Below are 27,491 nucleotides of genomic sequence, written 5' to 3'. Positions count from 1 at the left end.
AGTATGAGGATGAAATTCTTCTACGCATAAAACAAGAGTAGGACCTGGGGTTGATCATATTTGAAGATCTCAAAGTGTTCAAACAGGTGGATAAGCAAAAGCTAGAAAGATGATTGGGTGCATAGGGAGAGGAATGGTCAGCAGAATGAAGGTGTTGATATTGTCCGTGTGTAATTTTCTGATGACATCTCATTTGAAATCCTCTGTACAATTCTGAAGACCACACATTCAAAAGGATATAAACCAGATGGAGTTGGTCGAGAAAGTGGCTATAAAAATGATCAGTGTTTTTTGTTGTAAAGCATATAGGGACAGAGAGAGATCTAAACATGTATACCTTAGAGGAAAAGCAGGATAGGGGAGATATGATAGAAACATTTAACTACTTCCAATGTATCAATGCACAGGGTGCAAGCTTTTTCAACGAAAAAGAGGCTCTTGAACAAGAGGTCACATGATGAGAGTGAAAGGGGGTAGACTAAGGAGTAATCTAAAGAAATATTTCTTTACAGAGAGCGTGGTGGATGAATGGAACAGCTTCCCAGTGGCAATGGTTGAGACAAGGACAAAGCAGAGTTGCTTACCTGTAACAGGTGTTCTCAAAGGACAGCAGGATGTTAGTCCTCACATATGGGTGACATCATCAGGATGGAGCCCAATCACGGAATACTTTTGTCAAAGTTTCTAGAACTTTGACTGGCACCTACTGGGCATGCCCAGCATGGCACTAACCCTGCATCCAGCAGGGGTCTCCCTTCAGTCTCATGTATAGTAAAAAGAGCGTGCGAAAAATAAAATAACAAATCGTAAGTGTACCCAACTCCACAGGGTGGCAGGTGGGTTTCGTGAGGACTAACATCCTGCTGTCCTGTGAGAACACCTGTTACAGGTAAGCAACTCTGCTTTCTCTCAGGATAAACAGGATGGTAGTCCTCACATATGGGTGAATAACTAGCTGAGGATTCCCGCGCATGTACCAAAAACACCCAAAGACGTACAACAGGCACAACAACAGGGGTGTTTTTTTGGATAACAGGCAGCCTGAAAATCCCAGCGGCCTGCAGGACGGTAGTTGGGATTTAAGCTGAAAATAGATTGCGCAGAACAGACTGGCCAAAGATTGAATCTTGTGTACCAACTTTATCCAGGCAATAAGGCGCTGCAAAGTTATGGAAAGAACTCCACGTCGCAGCTTTGCAGATATCAGTAAGAGGTACAGACTGAAGGTGTGCTACCGACGTTGCCATTGCTCTAATGGAGTGCGCTTTAATGCGCCCCTGTAGCGGAAGGCCTGCTTGTTGGTAGCAGAATGAAATACAGTCCGCCAGCCAGGAGGACAGGGTCTGCTTTCCCACTGGGATTCCCAGCTTAAGTCTATCAAAGGAGACAAAGAGCTGGGTGGACTTCCTATGGGCTGCAGTGCGTTCCAAATAAAAGGCCAGTGCACGTTTACAGTCCAAGGAATGGAGAGCCCGCTCACCAGGAAGTGAGAGGGGTTTAGGAAAAAAAGTAGGCAGAACTATGGATTGATTTAAATGAAATTCAGATACTACTTTTGGTAGAAATTTAGGATGAGTTCGGAGGACCACCCGATCATGAAGAAATTTTGTGTAAGGGGGGTAAGTAACCAGCGCCTGTAGCTCACTGATCCGGCGAGCAGATGTCAACACAAGAAGTATGAGAAAAAAAAGTGCGAAACTTGCTGGGCAGACTGGATGGGCCATTTGGTCTTCTTCTGCCATCATTTCTATGAAAAGGACCTTCCAAGTGAGATGCCGTAACTCGCAGGAGTGCAGAGGTTCAAACGGAGGTTTCATGAGCTGCGCTAATACCACATTAAGGTTCCAAGCAGGGGCCAGGGGACGGAGAGGGGGCTTAAGGTGGAGCAAGCCCTTCATAAAGCGCGCTACTAAGGGTTGTGTCAAAATAGACATCTCCCGTACCCTTATGGAAGGCGGAAACCGCACTGACATGCACTCTAATGGAGGAAGTTTGTAGACCTGACTCCGAGAGATGCCAGAGATAGTCAGGTAGTCCAAAAACTTCGTTGTAGGGCAGGTAAAAGGATCTAGCTCCTTATAAGTGCACCACAAGGAAAATCTTTTCCATTTAGAATGATAAGATCTTCTAGAAGAAGGCTTTCGTGAAGCTACCAGGACCTGGGATACAGAGTCCGAGAGACTGAGCGGCTGCAGAATTTACCTTTCAACATCCAGGCTGTCAGTGATAAAGCTTGGAGGTTGGGATGGCATAATTGTCCGTTCCTCTGCGACATCAGGGACGGATCCGTGCCTAGGCGAATCTGCCGACGGACTGAGAGGTCCCAAAGGATGGGAAACCATACCTGTCGTGGCCAGTAGGGGGAAATTAGAATCATTAGGCCCCTGTCTGTGCGTAGCTTCATGACAGTCTTGCTGATGACAGGAAGAGGTGGGTAGGCATAGAGGAGGCCCTTTGACCAGGTCAGGGCAAATGCATCGCGAAGTGGAACATGGCGACTGCGATGTAGGGAGCAGAAGTTGTCCACCTTGCGATTGTGCAGCGATGCGAAGAGGCCGATGCTCGGATACCCCCACTTCCGAAATATCCAGTCCGCCACCGCAGGGTTGAGGGACCACTCGTCGGGCTGAAATTCTCGACTGAGATTGTCCGCTAGAACATTGTCCACACCCACCAGGTAGGTTGCTCTCAGGAGCATGCCCTGAGATAGAGCAAAAGCCCAAATTTGTGCTACTTCCTGACACAGGAGGTAGGACCCGGTTCCTCCCTGCTTGTTGACGTACCACTTCGCTACCTGGTTGTCCGTTTGGATTAGGATTGTTTTGTTGGACAAGCAATCCCGGAACGCCCAGAGAGCATATCTGAACGCTCGGAGCTCCAGAAAATGTATTTGATGCTGTGACTCTTCTGCCGACCAGGTTCCCTGAGTCTGCAGTTGGTTAACATGTGCCCCCCACACTAGAGTGGAAGCATCGGTCATTAAGATCATCTGAGGTTCTGGAGCTTGAAATAGTAGTCCTTGGAGCAGGTGGGGCTCTTGGATCCACCACGCTAGTGAGAAGCAAAGCTGCCTGGTGATATGGACAATGTTGGACATGGAATGATGTGCCTGTGACCACTGGGACTTTAATGTCCACTGCGTTACCGTCATGGCCAGACGAGCCATTGGGGTAACATGGACCAAAGACGCCATATGTCCCAGCAAGACGCGTACAAGACGAGCTGTTGTGGTTCGGCGAGACTGTATGGCACGCGCCAGTAATGCTAGCGTGTTAGCTTGGTCCCTGGGAAGAAAAGCCTTTGCCTGCATCGTGTCAAGATTCGCTCCAATAAAGGAGAGGATTTGAGACGGAATTAGGTGAGATTTCTGATAATTGATTAGAAATCCCAAGGATAGTAGGAACCGCATTGTAAGATGGAGGGAGTGAAGAACCCCTTCCGGTGACCAAGCACTCAGTAACCAATCGTCTAGATAGGGATAGATTTGAGTGCCTAGTCTTCTTAAGTATGCGGGTACTACTGCCAGGCATTTCGTGAACACACAAGGGGCTGAGGCCAGGCCGAATGGTAGTACCCGGTACTGGAAATGCTGGTTTCCGACAATGAATCGGAGGTACTTTATGTGAGACGGGGTAATTGCGATGTGCATTAACGCATCTTTTAGGTCCAGAGAGCAAAGCCAATCCCCCTGTTGGAGAAGTGGTATTAAGGAGCCCAAGGTTACCACCCAAAACTTCTCTTTCTGAAGATGTTTGTTTACAGCCCAGAGGTCTAATATTGGGCGAATGCCTCCCGTCTTTTTTGGAATTAAAAAATATCGGGAGTAGAAGCCGTGTCCTCTCTGGGAAAGAGGAACCGGTTCTACTGCATTTGCTTGCAAGAGGGAAGTTACTTCCTCTTGCAGATGATGAGAGTGATCGGAGGAGGTCCACCCCAGTCGAGGTGGAGTGTCCGACGGCACGGAGAGGAAGTTTAGGTGGTAACCTTGAGCCACGACCGACTGAACCCACTGGTCTGTGGTGATCTTTAGCCACATGGTGGTGAAGTGGCAGAGCTGGCCACCGACAGGCAGATCTGGCAGAGGGGGATGACATTCGCCCCAAGCTGGAAGTCAAAATCCCGCAGCAGGACTAGGCTGGGCAGGAGTCTGAGCCTTCTGATTCCGTGGCTGTCGTGGTGGAGGCTTCTGGAACGGACAGGATGGACGAGCCCGTGCTAGTGGGGGATAATATCTCCGGGCTTTGTACACTGGTCGTTTTGTCTCCATCTAAACAGCCGTTTAGAGGAAGTCGAAAACTCAGCATGAGCAGCCGAGAGCTGACGGAGTGTTTCATTGTGGTCCTTCAGTTTGGCCACCATCTCTTGGATCTTTTCTCCAAAGAGATTATCACCTGTGCAGGGGAGATCAGCCAAACGATCTTGTACCTCTGGGCGGAGATCGGAGGACTTCAGCCAAGCCCAACGCTGAGCACTGATGCCAGCCGCTGACAATCGGGATGCAGTATCAAATACATCATACACCGATCTGACCTCATGTTTACCAGTGTCGAAGCCTTTCTTAATGATAGAGTTCAGCTGATCTTGAAGCTGCTCCGGGAGGGACTCACCAAAGTCCTGTAATTGTTTGAAGAGATTCCGATTGTACTGGGTCATATATAATTGATATGACGCAATACGTGAAATGAGCATATCTCCGTGGAACACTCTGCGCCCTAAAGCGTTGAGTAACTTCTGCTCCTTCCCAGGTGATGCTGAAGAATAAGGCTTGGCCCTCTTTTAGGCGGACTCCACCACCATCGACTGATGTGCTAATTGCATCTTTTGGAAGCCAGGGGATGGCTGCACCAGATAGATCGCATCCATCTTGCGATTCACAGGAGGAACTGTTCGAGGATGCTCCCAGTTTCGACTGCATCAAATCTAACAGAACTTCATGGACGGGGACAGACATTATTTCCTTTGGAGGATCCAGGAACTGAAGTACCTCCAGCATTTTATGCCTGGAGTCCTCCTCCGTTTGCAGCAATAGTCTCCGCCATCTCCTTAATGAAGCTAATAAAGGAGAGGTCTTCCGGAGGAGACTTGCACCTTTCCTCTGGGGGTGACGGCTCTGATGGGACATCGGCTAAGTCTTGGGTATCCGAAGTATCATCTGTCCATGGATCGTATGGCTGATCCCCCAAATCCATCGGTGGTCATAATGGAAAAAACGGACCCCCTCCAGCCGGAGGAGGTCTTGGCACCGAAGGTATCGGTGCCGGCATCGATGGTCCTGCCCTTGGCACCAATAAATCCAGATCCGGCACCGGTGCCGGGTGAAGTGGCATCGACAGTATCAGTGACTTCGCCGGCCTCCTCAGTGCGGGCACTCCCGTAGGCCCCAGAACGGGCTCCAGCCTCAACACGTCCTCTTCATCCGACAAAAGCGGAATGGGTGTCGATGGAGCCATGAGGATCGGTGATTTCCTGCTCCCGGCAGGGCACCGATAAGCATATCCAGCTTATCGAGGAGAGGGAGTAGCATCGGTAGCATCAGTGCTGGTTCCGGCACAGGCACCGGTTCCGGCACGGGCACCGGTGCTGGCGTCGGTGATCTTGGGAGGCCTTGGATAGTCTGGAACACTGCCTCTTGCACCATCCGATGCAATTCCTCTCGGAGCGTTGGGGTGGTGAGCCCCAGGTCCGGAGTGGGAGGCATGGCGGGCAACGCCAGAGGGGCCACCGGTCCCAGTGGAGTTTTGGTGGCCGCGCCCACCAAAGGCGAGGGACGCCTCAGAGCATCCGGCTTCAAGGATGATTTATGCTCCTCAGCTCGGGTTTTCTTCTTCGGTGGCTCAAGACTCGACAATGACGCCACTGGTGTCCCCGAAGTCGAAGGCACCGGCCTCCGATGTTTGTGCCGGTGCTTTTCACGGTGCTCAGTCTTTCCTGACTCCGGCACCGATGACGGGGACGCTAAAGATTGAGACACCGATCGGGACTCCTCAGCATCGGAGCGATGACATTGCTTCGCCGGGGACGGAGTCGATGGCGTCTGCGAAGACGGGCGCTGAAATAAGAGCGCCATTTTTTCTAAACATGCCCAACGGCCCTTTGGTGTCATTTGGGCACAATTGGTACACGTTTCCACATTATGTGATGGGCCGAGACATAATACACAGACCAAATGAGGGTCTGTGATTGACATAGTTCTCGGACAGTCAGGGCACTGACGAAAACCCGTCACCATCGTAGCCGTTGAAAAATTTAGGCCGGCCACGGTCGGTGCCAATAAGGCCTACACCAGTCCCCGCCGGGAACTGACCAAAAAACGGGGCAAACATACCGTACGAGTGCAGCAATCGACAGCGGAGAAGGGAGACCCCTAGGGGGTATAAACTTTTGCAAGTTTTTAAACAAATTTCCTGAGGAGAAAATTCCTATCAGGAATTTGTGAAGAGCTCCAAAAATCCACGTGGCTACAGCTGCACAGAAAAAAACGAAACTGAAGGGAGACCCCTGCTGGATGCAGGGTTAGTGCCATGCTATGCCCAGTAGATGCTTTGACAAAAGTATTCAGTGATTGGGCTCCATCCTGATGATGTCACTCATATGTGAAGACTACCATCCTGCTTGTCCTGTGAGACTTTTCAATCTCTGTGCTACACAAGTCTATATCTATTTTTAAAAAGAAAGCTTCTCCAACATTCCTGAATGAGTCGGCTCCAAGACTCCAGCACCTACTGCTTCATTGATTACTCCATTCAACGTGGCACCTGCTGCTCCTGCAATGGCTCCTCACCACACCAAACCAGTTCCTGTGATGGCTTCACTTCAAAACACACTAACAAATTCAAAGATTCCATGCCAGGCTGTCCCAGGCTATCCCAGCAAGCCTTGTCTTTGCACTGGTGAAGCCAGCACCAGCTTCTACCAAAGCCCTAGTGCCTGCGCTGGCCAGTGAATTCCATGTCAGTTGTTTCATCAGTTTCAGGTTCTAGCAGTGCACCAGTGAAGTCAGCACCAGCTATCCCTACAGCTTTAGTGCCTGTACTGGCCCTGGTGAACTCTGCATCAACTGCCTCATCAATCCCAGTACCTGTCCATACATCAGTGAATTCAACCTTGGCTGTCTTTGCAGCTCCAGCTTAAGACCCCAGGCCAAGCTCTGTACCTATTGGACCAACATTAAGTATATCACAAATTGAGGGCTGTATATAAGGATCTCTAGCCTGACATATCTTTGCTGGTCCAATAGGCCAGGCAGAGTTCATTTTGTGATCTCCTGTTGCCTGGTCCTGATCCTCGGCCAGACCCATACCTCCTCTTCTTCCCCAGCGGAATGGGCCTTGACAGAGGAGCAGCATGATCAGGTGTTATTTCTAGGATGAATGGAGGTTTTTGAGTGAGGTGCTATCCTCTCACATTCTCCTTCAGATAAATAGGGTCAATACCTTAGCTTTGAATTGACAGATTGAATTTAAATGTGATACGTACAGAGATAAAGGATCAATAAAGTGAGAATAGAGGGGAGGCACATTCCCATTTTCTCTAGCCAATGAAGGTTTTGGTAGCAGTGTTTTGTAGTGGTAAGGGTCTTTTGAGGAAGGTTAACATGCATGGCATTACAATAGTCTAGGTGGGAGAGAACAACTAATTGCATGACAGTTATGAAATCACTTGGTTGGTGTTATGGTTAAAAAAGTTGTGGGTGCATTTCTGGTTTTTCTTGTTCAATAGTTTGGTACTTTGATGTCAATACTAGACTTTTTTTTTTCCTGTAAATATTATGCTATAGATTGCACCTACAACCGTACAAATAAATAAATAAATAAATAAGAAATCACTTGGTTGCAGGAACGGGCATAATTGTTTTACTATGTGTAGTCACCAAAAGGTTTCATGAGATACTGCTATTACTTAATGACCCCTAGGCTTTTCTTTAGATCAATATTCTGCACCACTTAGCTGGTTAAGTGGCACTATCTGAATATTCGGCTGCCAGTTAAACAGTTAGCTGGATAAGTGAGGGGCAGGATAGGGGCATTCCAGAGCAGAACTACTTATCCAGCTAACTTAGCTGGGTAAGTGCAGACATTCAGACATATCCAGCTTAGCTGGGTAAATCACGGACAGTTACTGGGCGGACCTATAGTTAGCCAGATAAACTTATCTGGCTTCTTTATTTTTGCTGGGGATATAGGGTGATGTCATCCAGAGTGAGTGGGGGAAGGGAGGTATTATCTGGATGTAGACTGTTGCTCACCCATAAGATCTTGGTCCTATCTTTGTTTAGCTGAAGTCAGTTGGTGGTCATCCAGTTATTGTGTCAAGGCACTGATTGAGGAATACTGTTGTGCTGTTCCATAAATCTACTTGTGGAAAGCATATATATATGTCATTCACATAAATGTATGTAGAGCTGGTTAGACCCTATTATAGGTTTATCTGAGGAATATTCCAGCAATGGAAGATACCAGTGGAGTAATGGTCACTTACCAGTGACAAGAATATCCATCCTGTTACTATGTAATATCCATTACTATGTATTACTATTACTATGTAATATTACATATTAATATGTAATATTACATATTACTATGTAATATCTATTACTGTTCTATGTACACCATGTATATGGTAATTCTAATGCTGGTTATCTGTAAACCGAAGCGATATGTACTAGTACATGATCTTCGGTATATAAAAAGTCTTTAAATAAATAAATCCTCTAAAGAATAGATCAGTGAGCAGGAGTTTATAAAGGGGACTCAGAGTCACTAGGAGGAGTCACGCTGAAGGGAGCTGGCGAGAGCTAGCCATGGACTTGTGGCTTTTGCTGGACTCCTGGTGGAGATGAGTTTGGTTGCGTTTCGTTTCCGTTTGCAATGTAGAAGAGGATTCAATAGAGATCCAGTGGTGTACAGATCCAAGAAGGGTTCCTGATTCCAAGGTTGAAGAAGGTCATAAAGTCTTGATAAGCAACTGGGACAATTACCAGGCAGAGTGATAACTTTCTTTGTGTGGGAGAATAAGATTTTTCCTGCAGTCCAAACATTTCCAAGGGAGAAGATACCTTTTGGGAGAACTAGGAGGAATCCCCAATGTCCTGTCTTAGCACTCAATTTTGAAGATTTATCTTTGTCTTTTGGTACTGTGCTGAAATTATCCCTGGATAAAGACTGCTGTTATTTTTGTACTGCTAAGCTTTTCATTTTATTTAATAATCTCTCCTCTTGTTTTGGAACACAAACACTCTATGCAGACTATTTAATTTTCTGAATGTGATCCCCTGGGCCTTAAAAGTGAACTCTACCCCCCTTAACATGAATCTGTGCATTTTCTAGACCTAAAGTGTAGTCCCTGTTGCGCTGCGATGGAAGGGAGCGCTAGGAGGCGCTCCCCAGTGCAGGACGAGGAGTGTGTGCCCTTGCGTTGAGACAAGCCTCATCTGGGAATGGAACTGAAGACATGGAGCTAGGAACTCAGGAGACAAGATGTGGAGCTTTGTCCCTCAGGCGCCCTACACAGTCGGACGGCTGGTCACGGACCACACTGTCCGCTACGCACCCTACACAGCTGGATGGCTGGTCACGGACCACGAGAGGAGCGGGCAAGCTCTGGACACAGACACAGATCAGGAACAAGTTACCCCCTTGGATCCTCCAGAGTCGGAACAGGATACAGTCTTTAAAACACGAAACTTGGAAACCGGAAGCTAGGATCACTTAAAAACAAGGAACCTCTGGAGGCACAGGTACTCAGGACCTGGGAAATCTGGACTAGGACTCGGACATCAGGAAGAGCAGTGGAGACATCAGGACTGGAACAATGGAGACATCAGGAAGAAAACGATGGAAGCCAGGCAGGAGCAGGACGCAGCGGAGTCCAATGGAGGGGAAGCTCCCAGGAGGTCAGGCTCCTCGCCAAGGAGAGGAGTGAATGAGCGAGGAGGCCTTTTGTAGGGCACTACAGGAACACCTAGGGAGGAGTCAGAGGAGGGCCACACCTGCACTGGCCCTTTAAATCCCGATGAGAGGCGCAGCCTCACCTCTAGGGGAAGTGGGCAGGACTCTGGACAGCTGCGTCCTGCCGCTGAGAAAAGCAGGAGCTGACCTGGGCCGCAGGACAGGCCCCGATGCTGGAGGCGGCATCCAAGCTGCGGGAAGGCAGCTGGGGGCGGCTCTCTGCCATGGCGAGACCAGGGATGAAGGCCCCTCCGGGCCGCGGAGCAGCAGTGACGTCGGCAGCTCCTGCCACGAAGGTAAGCGTCTGCTCGTGGCTAGGCCCCCGAGCAGGAGCGCAACAGTCCCCTGTGAAGAGGGATTGCATGTATACTTTGAGTCTGAAATTTCTAATGATGGTAACTAAGGACTTGAGGATGGGAGATAATGGAAAGCTCTGGGGCATATTCAATACTAGTGTTTCAATCAACAATATATCTAAAAGATGAAATTCTATAAATTGTTGAAATTGAAGTGGTAGCACAGGAATCGCCATAATTCAGAAGCATAAGTTTCCATATACAGAGTACAATTGAGCAGAAACAGATTTATAAAGCTAGGTTGCTATAATAAATGCAGGAAAGTTTAAAAACTGAATACTAGGGCAATGTAAATAGCAAAAGATAATACAGTGGCCCTCTGAGTTCCAGCACAAAAAGGTGAATAAGCTCAGGTACCACACTCTTAAGGTCATCTCGATTTTGCATTAAAATACAAATGTATTAATATGTAAATGGTGAAATAAACAAAAGCCATTGGGCCTGATTTTCAAAAACATTTACTCTCTTAAAAATGGATTTTACACATGTACATGCACTTTACCCATGTAAGTGGGCTTCTGAAAAGTGCTCTAATATATGCCATTGAATTGTCCATCGGATTTACCCATGTAAATGCACTTCACGCGGGTAAATGACTTTAAAAAATTGCTACAACAGTAGTTACATTTACACATGTAAATCCTTTTGAAAATTACCCCCCATGTGTAGTTTGATCTAAAGAATTAGGTCCTAAAACTGTAAAATGATAACAATTCAAACCTTAAATTGATCCAGGGCAGTTGACAGTCTTCTGAACAGATTCTCAGCTTTGCTGAAAACTGTGATAAATCCGTTTGCATTTCTTTCAGTCATAATGCTGAAGATTGGCTCCTCTCCCACCTCACTCACTCCCTTGAACTGATTTGGAATGGAAATGAACCGTTTCATGTCTCTGTAATATTTAGCTCGTACTTCTTCAAGTGGAGGTTTAAATTGTAATCTTCCTTGTCTAAAAAACAGAATAGATTATAAAGCATGACATTATCCTTCACCTCTATAAAAGGATATTTAACAAAGGCTGGTAGAGAAGTTTCTTACTTGAAAATTATATCAATGTTTATTTCTGGTAGATTCTCATTAAGTGCTTCTAAGCCCATTTGATATTGATGCTCCAGCGCCTTGTAAAGTTGATGATTCCAGTGCTGTCTCCATGCCTTCATATCACTGGATCGAAATCCCTAAAATTTTACAACATTCATTCATTGTTAATATCAGATTATGTAGAAATTTCTTTGCCAATGTCACCAAAAAGTTGTAGAATTCCAAATGTAAAATTCTGTCACCAAATATTTTTGAAACATCACAGAAAAAGAAAAACTTTGAATCACAAGAATGTTACTGGACTGGAATTCTTCTCTGTTTATGTTAAAATATTTTATGGTAGCTATTTACCAAAAGCACAGGCTATCTGGTTCCATAAAGAGTAGCATTTCAACACATCTGGGGTTACAAAAGATGTAAACAAAAAAGCAACTACGGACAATAAAGCAAGGCATCCCACCAATCTTGCTGTCTTTGAGATTCTCCGTTTATAATGGTTAAGGAAAATTCAAGTTTATGGAGAGGACTACAAAAGTCAAAATTTTCTGTCTGTCTTATTTTAATATGATGTTAGAGTATCCTGGAACTTTTAAAAAGCTGACAGCAAACTTTAATCATACACATTACATCCCCATTTCTAAATATTTAGGCCTCTATTTTTCAAAATTCATAGGTAAGCTAAAATTTATGCACAGGAATAAATATCTAGGATTTTAATATTCCAAGTCAGCACAAAACAACCATCTCCAGAAACTTTGCAGAACTGAGGCCTTACAGATTTCCAGCTCTCTATTTTGTAAAGCTGCAGAAAAAAATCCCTGAATACATACAAGGGTGATGGAAAGCTAGGTTGCTCGCATCTGTCATGAGTATCAACCAATCCGGCATTGTCAGGGCAATTCCCTTCCTGAGATGATCCAGCTGAAACCACTAGTACAACTGGGATGTCACCTTTAACGGAAGCAGCAGCCTCATCGCATAGTTCTGCGATCGGGAGAGCAACGTGCGCTGAAGAAGGCACATATGTGCCCTTGCCCAGGGAACCAATTTTTAAGCGGCAGCCATCAACCCCAGGACCTTTAGATAATACCACACGGTCTGACAAACAGAATTCCATAGAGATCAAACTGACAGCATCAATGTGCGGATTCAAGACTCCAGCAGAAATACTCTGCCCTGCCTTGTATCGAATTGAAACCCGAGATACTCCAGGGTCTGAGATGGCTGCAAATTGCTCTTGGCCAGATTCACCAACCAGCCTAGTTCTTGTAGCAAGGAAATCACTCTGCAGGAAGTGAAAAGACTTTCTTCCACTGTCTTGACTCAAATCAACCAGTCATCCAGATACGGGTGAACTAGAATGCCTTCCTTATGAAGGGCCGTCGCTACCACCACCAAGACCTTGGAAAAGGTCCTGGCTGCTGTGGCTAGTTCGAAAGGAAACGCCTGAAACTGGTCATGGCGATCCAGGATAGCAAAACGGAAGAACTGCTGATGTTCAAGCCGGATGGGAATATGCAGATACGCCTCCATCAGATTAAGAGATGAACAGCCATTATGACAGCGTGCACCTTTTCCATCCTGAAATGCATGACTTATATTTGTTGGTTGATGCCCTTGAGATCCAGTATGGGCCAAAACGACCCTTCCTTCTTGGGCATGACAAAATTAATGGTATAAAGGCCCATATTTCACTGTGATTCAGGAATGGGAATCACCACGTTCAGATTCAATAGCCGTTGTAATGTCACTTCCACTTCTACCCTCTTCTGAGGGGAGTTGCATGGAGAGACCATGAAAGCATCCGGAAGAATGCAAAGAAATGCTAGAGCATACCCATCCCAAATCACTTCAAGAACACATTGATTCGAAGTAATCTGGACGCACCTGTGATAAAAATGGGATAGGCGACCACCTATCTCCTGCACCACCAGGTGAGCCCGCAAACCTTCATTGGAAGACCGAAGGGCTCTACCTCCGGAGCCTGCATCCTTTTGAGGTTCTCGGGGGCGAAAGGACTGAGACCTGCGGAAGGGACAGGATCTCTGGGAAGAACCTCCCCTATAAGGCTGAAAACGCTGGTAGTTTCAAGAGCGGCCAGTTGCCCAAAAAGACCAGGCAATGGGTTTCTTGTCCTCTGGCAATCGAGGGACCTGGATCTCACCCCATTTACTTATAATTTTTTCCAATTCACTGCCAAATAAAAACAAGCCTTTGAAGGGAAACTTAGTAAGATTGGCATTTGAAATAGTATCTGTGGACCAGTTGCACAGCCACAGCTGCCATTTAGCCGCAATAACTGAAGCAGCTCCTCTGGTGGCTGTATGTACCAAGTCACAGCCCACATCAGCCAAGAAGGCTACTCCCATTTCTATCAAAGGTCCAAGATTGGACCCAGCACCACAAGATTCTTGACAAAGATGCAAGGTAGCCCAAGCCACCAAGGCACAACCAGAAGCAATTTGCAAGTTCATTGTCACTGCCTCAAAGGCTTGCTTTAGGATAGCCTCAATCCTCCTATACCCCCATCACCATAAAAAAGAGAGCAGAATTTAAAGAAGCCACCGCGGTCATGAGGAAAGAGGGGATTCGGTACCGGTGGTTGTTCCCCTTCGGCCTTGCAATGACTATCCAGGGCACTACCTACACGGTGCATAAGGCAGAGGAGGCCGAACACCAGCTGGCAGAGGCTGGCTATATGGAGTGGAGGAGTAGCCTAGTGGTTAAAGCAGTGGACTATAAACCAGGAGCCCAGGGTTTGAGTCCTGCTGTCACACCTTGGGCAAGTCACTTTACCCTCCATTGCCTCAGGTACAAACTTAGGGTGTCATTTATCACACATCTCACAGAAAATAAAAGAAGGTTATGCAAAACTAATGATCCTAAGAAGACTAAAACCACGATTAACAATTTTCGCACAGTTCTACAAGCAATGATATTCGCTAGCACAGATTATTGTAACTCCCTGCTTTTAGGACTACCTCAATCTACAATTCGGCCTCTGCAAATATTGCAAAATTCCGCTGCCAGAGTTTTGACAGGCAAAAAAAAGAGTGACCATATTACAGGAACACATGCTGAACTCCACTGGCTTCCAATTGAACAAAGAATACAACTTAAAGCACTTGGTATAATCCATAAACTAATCCACGATGATAAAGCTGACTGGCTTAACACGGCACTGCGCGTGTATGTACCACAAAGAAACCTGAGATCTGCAAATAAAGCTCTACTAACTGTCCCCTCTGTCAAATCAGCACATCTCACGCAAGTAAGGGAAAGAGCACTGTCACTGGCTGGTCCTGTACTCTGGAATACCATGCCACTCGAAATAAGACTACAGACAAATCTGAAATTATTCAAAACTAATCTGAAAACCTGGCTTTTTAAACAAGCATTTTATAAAGAGAAAGAAAAGGAGAAAAATAGTTGAGCGATAAGGATGCACCAAGCTAGAAGTTTTTAGTAACCTACATAAGCATATTAATGTTAAAATCAAACTGCCTAATTTGTTCCTAACAATCAGGTTTAACTTACACACCTAGTTTATTATTCTAAATTGTTACTGTACTATGATGGCACACGAGTAATTTGTAATCTATACCACCCATATTTCTCTTTATTGTGCCCTTCTGTAAACCGTTGTGATGGTATTTAACTTAACGACGGTATAGAAAATTTTTTAAATAAATAAATAAAATAAAATAAAGGTGTTTTCGCATGCGTTAAGGGCTTATCACATGCGATAAGCCCTTAATGCATGCAATAGCACCATATCATATGGTGCGATGCAAATCTGAAAAGAGGAGGAGTTAGGGGTGGGAGTGGGCTGGCTTTTAGTAAGTTTTAAGCTCCCGCGGTGTCTATTTTGGCCTGCTGATGTACACAGTAGTGGGCTGTGAAAGTATACAGGGAGGACCACGTTGCTGCTTTGCAAATATCTTGAAGAGGACCTTGTCTCAAATGGGCGACATAAGTTGCTACCGCCCTGAGTTGATGGGCTTTAGCCCGTGAGGATAGAGACAGGTTGCTTATTATAGCAAAAATTAATGCATTGAGTCAACCAACTAGACACTGTACGTATGGACACCGGCAGTCCCAGGGTGTTTGGACTGTAGGAAAGGAAAGGTTGTGACAATCTTTGAGGGCAGTTGATTCTTTGTTTGTAGTAAATCAAGGCCCTTTTATAATCCAGAGTATGTAACAGTGATTCTCTTTCTGAGGTATGAGGTCTTGGGAAGAAAATTGGTAAAATAATTGTTTCATTGAGGTGGAAGGCTGAGATTACCTTAGGGACAAAGGTTTCATGATAAAACTGAAGAAAGGAGGATAATGCACCCGAGCTTGCAGTTCTCCGACTTATTGGCTGAGGAGAGGGTGATGAGAAATAGCACCTTCCAGGTTAAAAATTTGAATTCCACCTTCCTTAATGGTTCAAAGGGTGGAAACAAAAGTACTTCTCGTACAATACTGAGGTCCCACGGAACAGCAGGGGGCGTCACTGAGGGTCTGAGGTGTAGGGAGCCCCTCATGAAGCGCGATATCAGAGAGTAAGCAGAAATGGAGTCATCCTCAGTCGGTGAATGGTTTGCTGCGATGGCACTAAGGTATATACATGGATTGAAGATATTGCAGGCTAGAACTGAATAGTAGGTGAAGGTATCTACGTAATTGTTCCGGTGAGGATCGAAATGGGTCTAGGGATTCTGTTATGCACCAACGATGGTATCTTGCCCACTTCCCAGCATAGATTTTCCTTGTAGAAGGTTTTCTTGCAGCTATTAGTACCTCTTGTATGTCTTGAGTGATGCAAGGCAAAGCTGAAATGCAGGAGAAGCCCTTTTATAGGGCTGACACAGGAAACAATCATTAGGTGGGGCCCAGGGCATATCCGGCCATGGGCCCTTTAATCTTGTAAGGAGGCCGCGTGCCTAGGAGCAGGAACAGGAAGCTATGCAGGACCATGGTCAGCGGCCCTGCACAGACGCCGACAAGGACAAAGCAGGGCTGGGCTGAGGAGCAGGCCCCAACGTCGGCAGCAGCTCCTGCCGCTGCAGGAGGAAGCAGAGGCGGCTCCGGCCGCAAGACAAGCCCGGGGATTGCGGCCTCCGACCACAAAGATGACTCTTGGGTCGGCAGCGGCTCCAGCCGCGAAGAAGCACGGCAGCAGGCCCGCCATGCCGGAGAGGCAGGCCGAAGTCCACGGCTCCTGCCGCAGTGAAAAAGGAGAGCTGACTGCGGCACTGGCCGTGAAGAACGTCGGCGGCTCCGTGCCGCGATGGGGAAGGCAGCAGCATGGAAGGTAAGAGGCCTGCTCGCGGGGGAGAAGCTCCGCGGGCAGAATTCATGACAGATTGCGCTTGCTCGTAACCAAGCTATGCGTCTTATGGCAATAGCGACTGCAGATGTCCGGGCCAATATGTCGAAGACCTCATAGACCGTGCATAATAAGTGATGTAAGCCCTCTTCTACATCATTCACCAAGCGCCCACACTGGTCAGCACCAGATGGATGGTCCTCATAAGATTTTAAATGCTGTAGACACTCATAGAGGTACTGAGTTATATAAAATTGGTGCTGTTGCACCTTGGCGTTTAACACTGTTCCCTGGAACACTTTCCGTCCAAAGTCATCCACGTAACGATTATCCTTGCCTGGTGGGGTATTTGAATATAAACGTGTCTTCCTCGCTTTCTTCTTGGCCAACTCCACAACGATGGAAGCATGAGGGAGTTGAGCAGTGGCAAAGTGATGAGATTTTTACATTCTAAATTTCAGCTCAGACTTTCTAGAAATGGTGGGCATGGAAAAGGGGGTCTCCCAGGCTTTGTCCAAGACAGCTTCGAGCACTGAGACGCAAATGCGGTAGGTTCAGCTGGATTGTTGAATATTTTGAGAAGCTTGTGGACCTCAGATCGTGGATCTGGGACCTTTTTAGTTTCGAGATTTAAAACGGATCCTAGTTTTTCAAGAAAGCTAGAATAAGTTAGATCTTTGGGTGGAGATGTCGGCTCTGACAACTCATCTGGGGGATCAGAAGGAATTCCTGAGGAAGAGCAGGGAGAAGGTGGAAAGGGAGTTTCTGTCTGATCTAAAGACAGACTGCCATGAGGACTCAGCTGTTGATGAAACGACTGCTGAGGAGAATGAGGCGGCGAGCAATCTGTGTCCTCTCCAGAAATACAGGAGGGGGACCTAGGATGTTGAGCATGTACCACCGAATCAAAGATGGTCTTGAGGAGACTGGTGATCTGCGAGAAAGTTTGTGAGGCCACTCCATGGAGTTCCCTGGGATGTCCAGTAGTTCTTTGCCTCTTCGGAGGGGGAGAGAGGCCTGTATGGCAACTCTGAGAGAAATGTCTGGAAGTGGAACACCTTCTCCTGGACCGACGTAACCTGTCGTCATAAGGAGCGGAGGCAGATGAAGAAGAGTGTAGATGTTGATGTTGGTTATCCTCCTCTGAACCAACTAAAAAGTCCGAAAGTAGTATGGCTAATGATGGAGAGGATACCCGCTTGGGACTACGAGGGGCTAGGTGTTTTTTATGTACAGATGTCAAGAGCCAGGTGGTGGGTCTTCTTTATAACCTTGCCCTGTTTCTGCGTCGGGTGCATCAGTGCGTCACCCGATGCACCTTGATCAATCAGGCACGTCGGCAGTTGCGTCGATGGCAGGTGCATTTTGGAATCTGCAACGTGCGTCAGATAAGTCGGAGGAGGTCGTGCGTCAACCGATGTTCAGCGCACTGTATCCCTGTCTCGGCTCGACACATCTCCCTGTGCCGACAGGGCCCCAAGAAGAATTGGACATAAGGGCCCCAGGAAGAATTGGACATAAGAACATAAGAAAATGCCATACTGGGTCAGACCAAGGGTCCATCAAGCCCAGCATCCTGTTTCCAACAGTGGCCAATCCAGGCCATAAGAACCTGGCAAGTACCCAAAAACTAAGTCTATTCCATATTACCATTGCTAATGGCAGTGGCTATTCTCTAAGTGAACTTAATAGCAGGTAATGGACTTCTCCTCCAAGAACTTATCCAATCCTTTTTTTAAACATAGCTATACTAACTGCACTAACCACATCCTCTGGCAACAAATTCCAGAGTTTAATTGTGCGTTGAGTAAAAAAGAACTTTCTCCGATAGTTTTAAATGTGCCCCATGCTAACTTCATGGAGTGCCCCCTAGTCTTTCTATTATCCGAAAGACTAAATAACCGATTCACACCCGTTCTAGACCTCTCATGATTTTAAACATCTCTATCATATCCCCCCTTAGCCGTCTCTTCTCCAAGCTGAAAAGTCCTAACCTCTTTAGTTTTTCCTCATAGGGGAGCTGTTCCATTCCCCTTATCATTTTGGTAGCCCTTCTTCCAATCAGGCTTTATGGGCCTAATTGGAAGAAGGTTAGACCTAACATCCATTGTATAGGCGGTATACAAATAATTTCAAATAAATAAATAACTAAGGTGCCCAGTTATATTTTCACCATCCTTCACCCTCTGTGTGGAGGAGGGTTGAAGGGGGGAGGCCTTCTTTGTGTCTCTCAGCCTTTTCGATTCTCTGGCCAGGGAAGACTGAGTGGAACATTGCGGGGCATAGGATCCCGATGTGTCCTGGGTACTCTCCCTCAGGTGTGCTATCTTCGCAGCCCGTTGTCACTAGGCCCTGGGAGACATCTTGCCACAATTGTGGCAGGGCCCCCATATCATGGTTGCGCCCGAGGCAAAAATAAGTTTTGTGTCCATCCGTGGCGGACATAAATTTGGCGCAACGGCAAAACTTAAAACCGGGGGCCTTCGGGGCCATATCTAGCACTGAAAAGTGCTGTTTGGGGGCTCTCAGTGAGAAAAAGAATAAAAAGGCAGAAGTAGTAGAGAAAGCAAATGTTGCTTACCTGATGTAACAGGTGTTCTCACAGGACAGCAGGATGTTAGTCCTCACAAATGGGGTGACATCGAGGATGGAGCCCACCACGGAAAACTTCTGTCAAAGTTTAAACAGAACTTTGACTGGCCCCTACTGGGCATGCCCAGCAAGGCACTGACCCTGCAGCCAGCAGGGGTCTCCCTTCAGTCTGATTTTCAAAGCTACAGGCAGTGCCTAAAAAGTAAAAACAAAACAAACCCAACACCGCGGGGTGGCGGGCGGGTTTCGTGAGGACTAACATCCTGCTGTCCTGTGAGAACACCTGTTACATCAGGTAAGCAACATTTGCTTTCTCACAGGACAAGCAGGATGGTTGTCCTCACAAATGGGTGAGTACCGAGCTGAGGATGTCCTGACTTGCACCAAATGCACCCAACGACGTGCAACAGGCACAACAACTGGGGTGGAATTTGGTAAGGGCATCCGCACCCTACCGGGAAGGTGGAAGGGTGTTGGTACATCAGGTTGGAAAAAGGTTTCGCAAGACAGATTGGCCGAAGATGGAGTCCTGTCTTCCAGCTTTGTCCAAACAATAGTGGGCTGCAAAGGTATGGAGAGAACTCCAGGTTGCAGCTTTACAGATGTCAGGAAGCGGCACCGATCGAAGGTGTGCCACCGAAGTCGCCATGGCCCTCACAGAGTGTGCTTTTACACGGTCTTGAAAAGGAATGCCAGCTTGCTGATAGCAAAAAGAAATGCAGTCCGCCAACCAGGAGGAAAGAGCCTGCTTACCCACAGGTTGTCCTAACTTGTTAGGATGGAAAGAGACAAACAATTGAGTGCCCTTCCTGTGATTAACTGTACGGTCTAGGTAAAAAGCTAGAGCTCGTTTACAGTCTAGGGTATGCAGAGTCTGTTCCCCAGAGTTGGAGTGGGGCCTGGGAAAAAAGATAGGTAGTATGATGGATTGATTAATATGAAACTCAGAAACTACCTTAGGTAAAAATTTAGGGTGAGTGCGGAGTACCGCCCGGTCCTGCAGGAGTTTAGTGTAAGGCGGATAGGTGACTAAGGCCTGTAACTCACTAACCCTGCGAGCTGAAGTGATAGCCAAAAGGAATAATACCTTCCATGTGAGATATTTTAGGTCACAGGAGTGTAGAGGTTCGAAAGGTGGTTTCATTAGATGACCAAGAACCAGATTAAGGTCCCAAGATGGGGCCGGAGGACGTAAGGGTGGCTTCAGGTGGAGCAAGCCTTTAAGAAAGCGTGTTACCAGGGGTTGTACTGGTAGCCGCCTACCTTTATGGAAGGCGGCTACCGCACTGACATGCATCCTAATGGAAGAGGTCTTTAGACCGGATTCTGATAGGTGCCATAAATAGTCCAAGAACTTAGAGATTGGACAGGAAAGGGGATCAAGGGACTGAGAAGTGCACCATGATGTGTACCTTTTCCATTTATATGAATAGGATCTTCTGGTGGAGGGCTTTCGTGAAGCTATCAGGACACGAGAAACCGAATCCGAAAGGTTAAAAGGCTGAAGGACTAACCTTTCAACATCCATGCCGTCAGGGACAAGGCTTGGAGGTTGGGATGGAGGAGGCATCCGTCGTTCTGAGTGAGCAGATGCGGATCCATTCCCAGAGGGATGTGCCTGCGGATGGAGAGATCCTGAAGAATAGGAAACCACACCTGGCGTGGCCAGTGGGGTGCTATCAGGATCATGGTTCCTCCGTCCTGACGAAGCTTCACGAGAGTCCTTGACAGAAGAGGAAGTGGAGGGAATGCATAGAGCAGACCTGTCGTCCACTTGAGGGAGAAGGCATCCCTCGGCCGAGAGTGCTGGCTCCGAATGAGAGAGCAGTAATTGGCTACTTTGTGGTTCTGAGGGGACGCAAAGAGATCCATGCGGGGAAAACCCCACTTGTGAAACAGAGAGGTCGCTACCAGAGGATCGAGTGACCACTCGTGTGGTTGGAAGACCCGGCTCAACTGATCTGCCAATACATTGTCTACTCCCGGCAGGTAAGTGGCCCTGAGGTACATGGAGTGGGAGAGGGCTTCTGCCCAAATCTGCGCAGCTTCCTGACACAGAAGGAAAGAGCCTGTGCCTCCCTGCTTGTTTATGTACCACATGGCCACTTGGTTGTCTGTCTGGATTAAGATTATCTGATTCGAAAGACGATCTTTGAACGTTCTGAGCGCATAGCGGATTGCTCGAAGTTCCAAAAAATTTATCTGGTGATCGGCTTCCTCTGGGGACCATAACCCTTGGGTTTGGAAATCGTCCACATGAGCCCCCCAACCGATGTGGGAAGCGTCGGTGGTCAGGATTACTTGTGGATCTGGTAGGAGAAAGGGGAAGCCCTGAAGGAGATTGGCTTGAGTCGTCCACCAGGTTAAAGACAGGCGAAGCGCTTGTGTAACTGCGACTATGGAGGACAGGCGCTGAGAAGCTTGAATCCATTGGTGTCACAGAGTCCATTGTGTCACTCTCATGGCTAGTCGGGTCATGGGAGTGACTTGAACTGAGGATGCCATGTGTCCCAGAAGAATGAGGAATTGGCGAGCCGTGGCCGTGTCTTGAGACTGGAGCTGGCGAGCTAGGGACATGAGAGTTTGGACCCGGTGAAGCGGAAGGTAGGCCTTTGCCTGTAAGGTGTCCAAGTCTGCCCCAATGAAAGATAAGGTTTGAGATGGGACGAAGCAAGATTTCTCGTAATTGACAAGAAACCCTAAGGAAAGGAGTGTGTTGTTGGTCAATTTTAGGGAGGACTGGGCAATCTGAGGGGTGGAAGACCTGATTAGCCAATCGTCCAGATAGGGGTAGACGTGGACACCTTCCTTCCTGAGGAAAGCTGCTACTACTACGAGGCATTTGGTGAAGACTCGTGGAGCAGATGCCAGACCGAAAGGTAGAACTCGGTATTGATAATGGTCGCGGCCTACCAGAAACCGCAGATACTTGCGATGGGATTGTGTTATCGCAATGTGGGTATAAGCATCCTTTAGGTCGAGGGAGCACAGCCAATCCCCCCTTTGCAACAGAGGGAGTAGCGCGCCCAGGGTTACCATCTTGAACTTTTCTTTTTGAAGGTACTTGTTGAGGGCCCGAAGGTCCAAAATGGGACGTAGCCCCCCTGACTTCTTTGGAATTAGGAAGTACCTGGAGTAGAATCCCTTGCCTCGTTGAGAGGGAGGGACAGGTTCTATAGCATTTGATTGCAAAAGAAGGGATACTTCCTGTTGTAATTGAGTCAAGTGGCTGGATAGACTCCATGCTTGAAGAGGCGGGGAGTCTGCCGGAAGAGTTATGAAGTTGAGGTGGTAACCCTGTGCGATAACTGCCAGCACCCACTGATCTGAGGTAATCTGTATCCAATGCTGTAAAAAGTGGCACAGACGACCCCCCACAGGGATGTCGGGAAGTGGGATGTGGCATGTGCTCCGTACCGGGAAGTCAAAGGCCTGCCGCAGGCCCAGGAGGTGGGGCTACAGCAGGTCTTTGTTTCCGAGGTTGGCGTGGCTGAGGTCTGGTGGAGGATCGAGCCGGACGAGGCCTAGCCGACGGAGGGTAATAACGACGTGGCCGAAAGAAAGACTTTTTAGAGTCCTTCTTAGGTGGTGGTTTGGAGGATACCTCAGATGGAACAGACGAAAGTTGTTTCAACGTCTCGTGGTGATCCTTCAATTCTGCCACAATCTGTTGAATCTGTTCTCCAAACAGATTGTCCCCTAAGCAGGGTAAATCGGCTAGACGATCCTGGACCTCTGGGCGAAGGTTGGATGACTTTAACCAAGCCCAACGTCTGGCTGAGATGGCAGTAGCTGAGACTTTTGTGGAAGCATCGAAGATATCGTAGGCCGTTCTGATCTCGTGCTTCCCAGCCTCAAATCCTTTGTGAAGGAGGGCTTGAAGCTGTGGCTGGTATTGGTCCGGTAACGTGTCAGCATAGTCCTGCATCTGTTTAAGGATGGCTCTGTTGTATTGAGTCATGTAAAGTTGGTATGAAGCTATGCGAGATATCAACATAGCCCCATGATACACTTTCCTTCCCACACTATCAAGGAATTTGTTGTCCTTGATAGGGGGAGTGGAAGAGTGTGGTTTTAGGCGCTTGGCCTTCTTTTGTGCAGACTCAACTACAACAGAGCGATGATCCAGTTGAGGCTTCTGAAATCCTGGTGCTGACTGAACGAGGTATGTGGAGTCAGCTTTCTTATTAACTGGTGACACAGATGAAGGAGATTCCCAGTTTTTCTTTAAAAGATCCAGAAATACCTGGTGAATGGGGATGGAAGCGATGATTTTTGGGGCATCCAGAAATTGGAGCAGTTCCATCATTTGGTGCCTGTCATCGGTCTCAGATTGCAGCTGAAAAGGCACAATTTCTGACATCTCCTTTACAAAATTAATAAAGGAGAGATCTTCAGGAGGAGATCGTTTTCTACTCTCTGTAGGAGATGGTGGGGATGGTAAATCTGTATCAGAAGAAGTATCATCACCCCAGGTATCATAAGGATCATGTGGGGCTTGCAGTCCTGAAGGACCTGGTTGAGGATCCAAAGGCATCGATGGAAATCTGGATGGAATCGGTGCTGCAAGCGGAACTGTGAACGGCATCGAGGGCTTCGGGGCTGTCGATGGAATCGGTGCCGGTCTTGGAATCGATGGAGCCGAAGGATAAATCGGTGGAGAGGTATGCGAAGGCACCGATGGGACTACACCGGACGGGGGAATCCGAAACGGTGTTTCTCCTGCCGATGAGAATCCTGCCGGAGATGATGGTGTAGTCGGTGCTACTGGAATCACCGATGGAAGGGCCCGCATGAGTGCCTCCATACGATTCAGTAGCGGTGCCAGCGCTTCCACTAGAGGCTCGGTGTTCGGTTCCCTCCTCGGTGGCAGAGTCGGTGCCGAGGTCGGTGCCTGAGGCGGTGCCGGAATCGGTGCCGGAGACGGTGCCGGTGGAGGCTGGAACCTTCGCATCGCATTCTCGATGGCCTCCTGGACCAGCCGGTCCAGTTCTGCCCGGAGACCAGGGGTAACGATACCCGGCTCGACGGGAGAGGGAGGCTGAGGCAGAGCCGGAGGGACCACCGTAACCGGTGGGATCACGGCTCCCACACCCCGAGAGGGTGAGGGTTTCCTCGGTGCCTGCGAACGAGACATGGACGGTGCCAGGTCTGACCGAGGCTTTTTCGTCGGTGGCTCGGCCTGTTCAGAGGTCGATGGCTGTGGATCCTCGACGGGCCGAGACTTGTGCCGCCGATGGCGATGCTTGTCCTTCCGATCTCCTCGCCCATCCGGGGAGGGGACAGGAGTCGACGGCCGAGAAGTCATCGGTGGAGGACGGTCACCGGAGGGTTGACGGTGGTGGTGCAACTTCGACGGTGCCGGTTCCGATGACGTCGATGCTATCGATGATGTTGGGGTGGGTGCATGGAAGAGGAGCCCCATCTTCTCCATCCTGGCTTTACGACCCTTAGGTGTCATTAGGGCACATTTAGTGCAAGTCAGGACATCATGCTCACTTCCCAAACACAGAACACAGACCCTATGGGGGTCTGTGATTGACATAGTCCGGGTGCAATCCGGACAACGACGGAACCCCGTCGCCATGGCCTAGGGCCAAATTTAGCCGCGGGATCGGTAAGTGCCAACAGGCCTCTAGGGCCAAAATCGACGGCAGTCGATGAAAATCGGCAAAAAACTTACCGGATTCCGCGAAGGTGACAAAAATTTGTCGAAGGGAGACCCCTAAGGGGCAAATTTTCTTCGGAAAGAAAAAACCGAATTCCTGTCAGGAACGTGGTAAGAGAGCTCCTTTCACCGCGTGGCAGCTGCTGCGCGGAAAAAAGAAGACTGAAGGGAGACCCCTGCTGGCTGCAGGGTCAGTGCCTTGCTGGGCATGCCCAGTAGGGGCCAGTCAAAGTTCTGTTTAAACTTTGACAGAAGTTTTCCGTGGTGGGCTCCATCCTCGATGTCACCCCATTTGTGAGGACAACCATCCTGCTTGTCCTGTGAGAAGTCACATCCTAATCATGCTCAGGGAAAAGGAAAACTGGCAGGAGTCCGTTAGGCTGCGCAGGAAGAGCACCGCATAGGCATGTAGCAGCCAAAAAATAGCTGTTAAAAGAAGTTCCCATCCAGAACCGCCAAGGGGCACTCTCAGAAAGCATGGCTAATTCAGGCCTGCTTATCTGCTTTCTTCCTTTTCACTTTTTTTTTTTTTTTTTTTTTAAAGTAAAGTTTTACCTGAGCTCAGCCCTTCCTGGCTGAGAGCAGAAGACTAAAGCTTTCACTGCCAAGCCTCTCTTAGCCTGTAACCGCTCATTCAAATTTAGGTTCATGCTAGTCAAGGCTACCGGACTGAAGATACTCTATTGAGGGAGGGACCGCACAGTATCACCTCAGGATGCAAATGGTGCTACATAGACATCTCGTCTTTCTAATATCTCCTTTTCAAATTCTTTCTTCTTTTCTTCATTTTTTTTTTTTTTACTCACAGACAATTCCCCAAAGGGAAATGAATGTTCACCACCTGCTGGAGATGGGTAATACTTGCGGGCTGATGTAAGGGAGGGACGTCAGCTTTTGCTCCAATTCCATCTGCTGGCAGAGGTGCATAACAGACTCGTTAGGACTGACGTGCCCAAACGCTGAGGAAACTGGCTTTTGCTGCAGTTACAGCATGGAAACAACCAATGATTTCATAGCAAAATATGTGTCCTCTGTCCCCATGTGCTAGTAGAGGGAGTAAACCGATTCTTCTGAACTGGTGTAGTAGGATGATAAGGAAATAGCTGATTAAGTGGATACCATGTAAAAAAAAAAACCCAACCTAGTGGGCCTGCCAACCTGATCCTCCCACCCCCCAATTCAGTGAAACTAATGTAGGGCCTACGGGTCTACTGGCCCGATCCCCTCCTCCAATTTCCCCCCAAAGATTATTCCAAAATTTAAGGCCTATGGGGCCAACTGACACCCCTCCCCTGCCCCCTTCCACACCTTCTCTACCCCCATCCTATGGTTTGCCAAAACAAATTACCTCCAGATCCCTCCTCATCCCCACTCCCTTTTCCTCCCACCCCCTACCTGCCACCACAATCCTATTACCCCACCCAGCATCCTCCAAATCCCTCTAGACTAATGGGATCATGGTACATCCATACCTTTCCCGATTACTTCCAGTGTTTCTTCGACAGCAACTGTTGCGCCGGTCGGACTCAGACGGCTTCGTCTCACATGCCTCACCTCTATTTCTCTTTCTCCACCAGCCTCGGGAAAATGGCGTCTGTAGCGTCTCCTTGCCGCACCCTCCGGCGACCCCGGAGCGGCTATGGCGCGGCGACCCACCATGTTCTACCTGAGGGCCTCCTAGGGCGCATGCACGCCTCACGTCTTTATTGCAGTGTTGGCGCGAACCTCGAGTGACGTCACTGCTTCCGACTATTTAGCCTGCCCATTTGCTAACCACCATTGAGTTAGCAAGGATTGGATTCGTCCGGTCTAAGCTGCTCTGCCGCTTCTCGCTGCTGCTGGAAGCTCTCTACACCCTCCGGGGTTCTACTAACTTGGGTACCCGCTCCTCAGGGGCCCTTTGCTTATTTACAGGTGCCTATCCTGAATCCAGGTACTCGCTCCTCGAGGGCCTGTGTGGTCTATCCTGGTGCCTGCTACCAACTCTTCTGCCTGCTGGGAACTCTATCATTACAGCTAGAAGAGAGTGAGTAATAACATCTCCAGTCTGTCTCACCTACAGCTCCTCACTGAATATCTGCATCGGAGCCTTACACCACTATTCTGGGACGGGTCTCCTCTGTCGAGGATCCCAGACAGTTGCTACAGAAACTCCTCTCTACTGCCACCTCTGGTGAACTCTACAAGCTGCATAATAAAGTTATTATCTCTGTGTTTGTGCATCTGAGTCTAGCCTGGTGCTACAGTTCCCCGCGGGGCTCCTCCCCGTGGGAGTCACTAGCAGTGTTACCCTAAGAATCCACCAAACACCTCGAAAACATAACAGCAACACTGGATGTGTAAGCTACCCTGGTGATCAGGGCGACTCAGAGGGTGCCAGGCAGGGTGGTAGGATTAGGGTGGGGGTAGTGGAAGGGGCCAGAGGTAAGTATTTTTGGACAAACCACAGGTGGAGGGTGATGATTGGCCCCATAGGCCTTAAACTTTGGAACAATCTTTGGTGCCATTGGTGGGGTGTGTGGAGTTCAGACTTGTGAGTGCCTCTAGCGATACAGCATGTAACAATTATT

General features: G+C 48.1%; 1 protein-coding gene across 1 annotated transcript in view; it reads right to left on the bottom strand.

Annotated features, from left to right (window-relative positions):
* Positions 1 to 27,491, bottom strand: part of DYNC2H1 (dynein cytoplasmic 2 heavy chain 1) — a 1,848,033-nt gene that overhangs the window by 1,633,512 nt on the left and 187,030 nt on the right. Inside the window, exons 16-17 of the mRNA XM_029602426.1 lie at positions 11,342 to 11,481; positions 11,024 to 11,252 (exon numbers count right to left, since the gene is read on the bottom strand). Of these exons, the coding sequence (XP_029458286.1) occupies positions 11,024 to 11,252; positions 11,342 to 11,481 (369 nt within the window). The remainder of the gene's footprint in view (positions 1 to 11,023; positions 11,253 to 11,341; positions 11,482 to 27,491) is intronic.

Source organism: Rhinatrema bivittatum, chromosome 5, assembly GCF_901001135.1.
Source record: "Rhinatrema bivittatum chromosome 5, aRhiBiv1.1, whole genome shotgun sequence".
NCBI lineage: Eukaryota > Metazoa > Chordata > Amphibia > Gymnophiona > Rhinatrematidae > Rhinatrema > Rhinatrema bivittatum.
The sequence above is the reverse complement of the archived record's forward strand: the minus strand, read 5'-3'. Positions and strand labels throughout refer to the sequence as shown.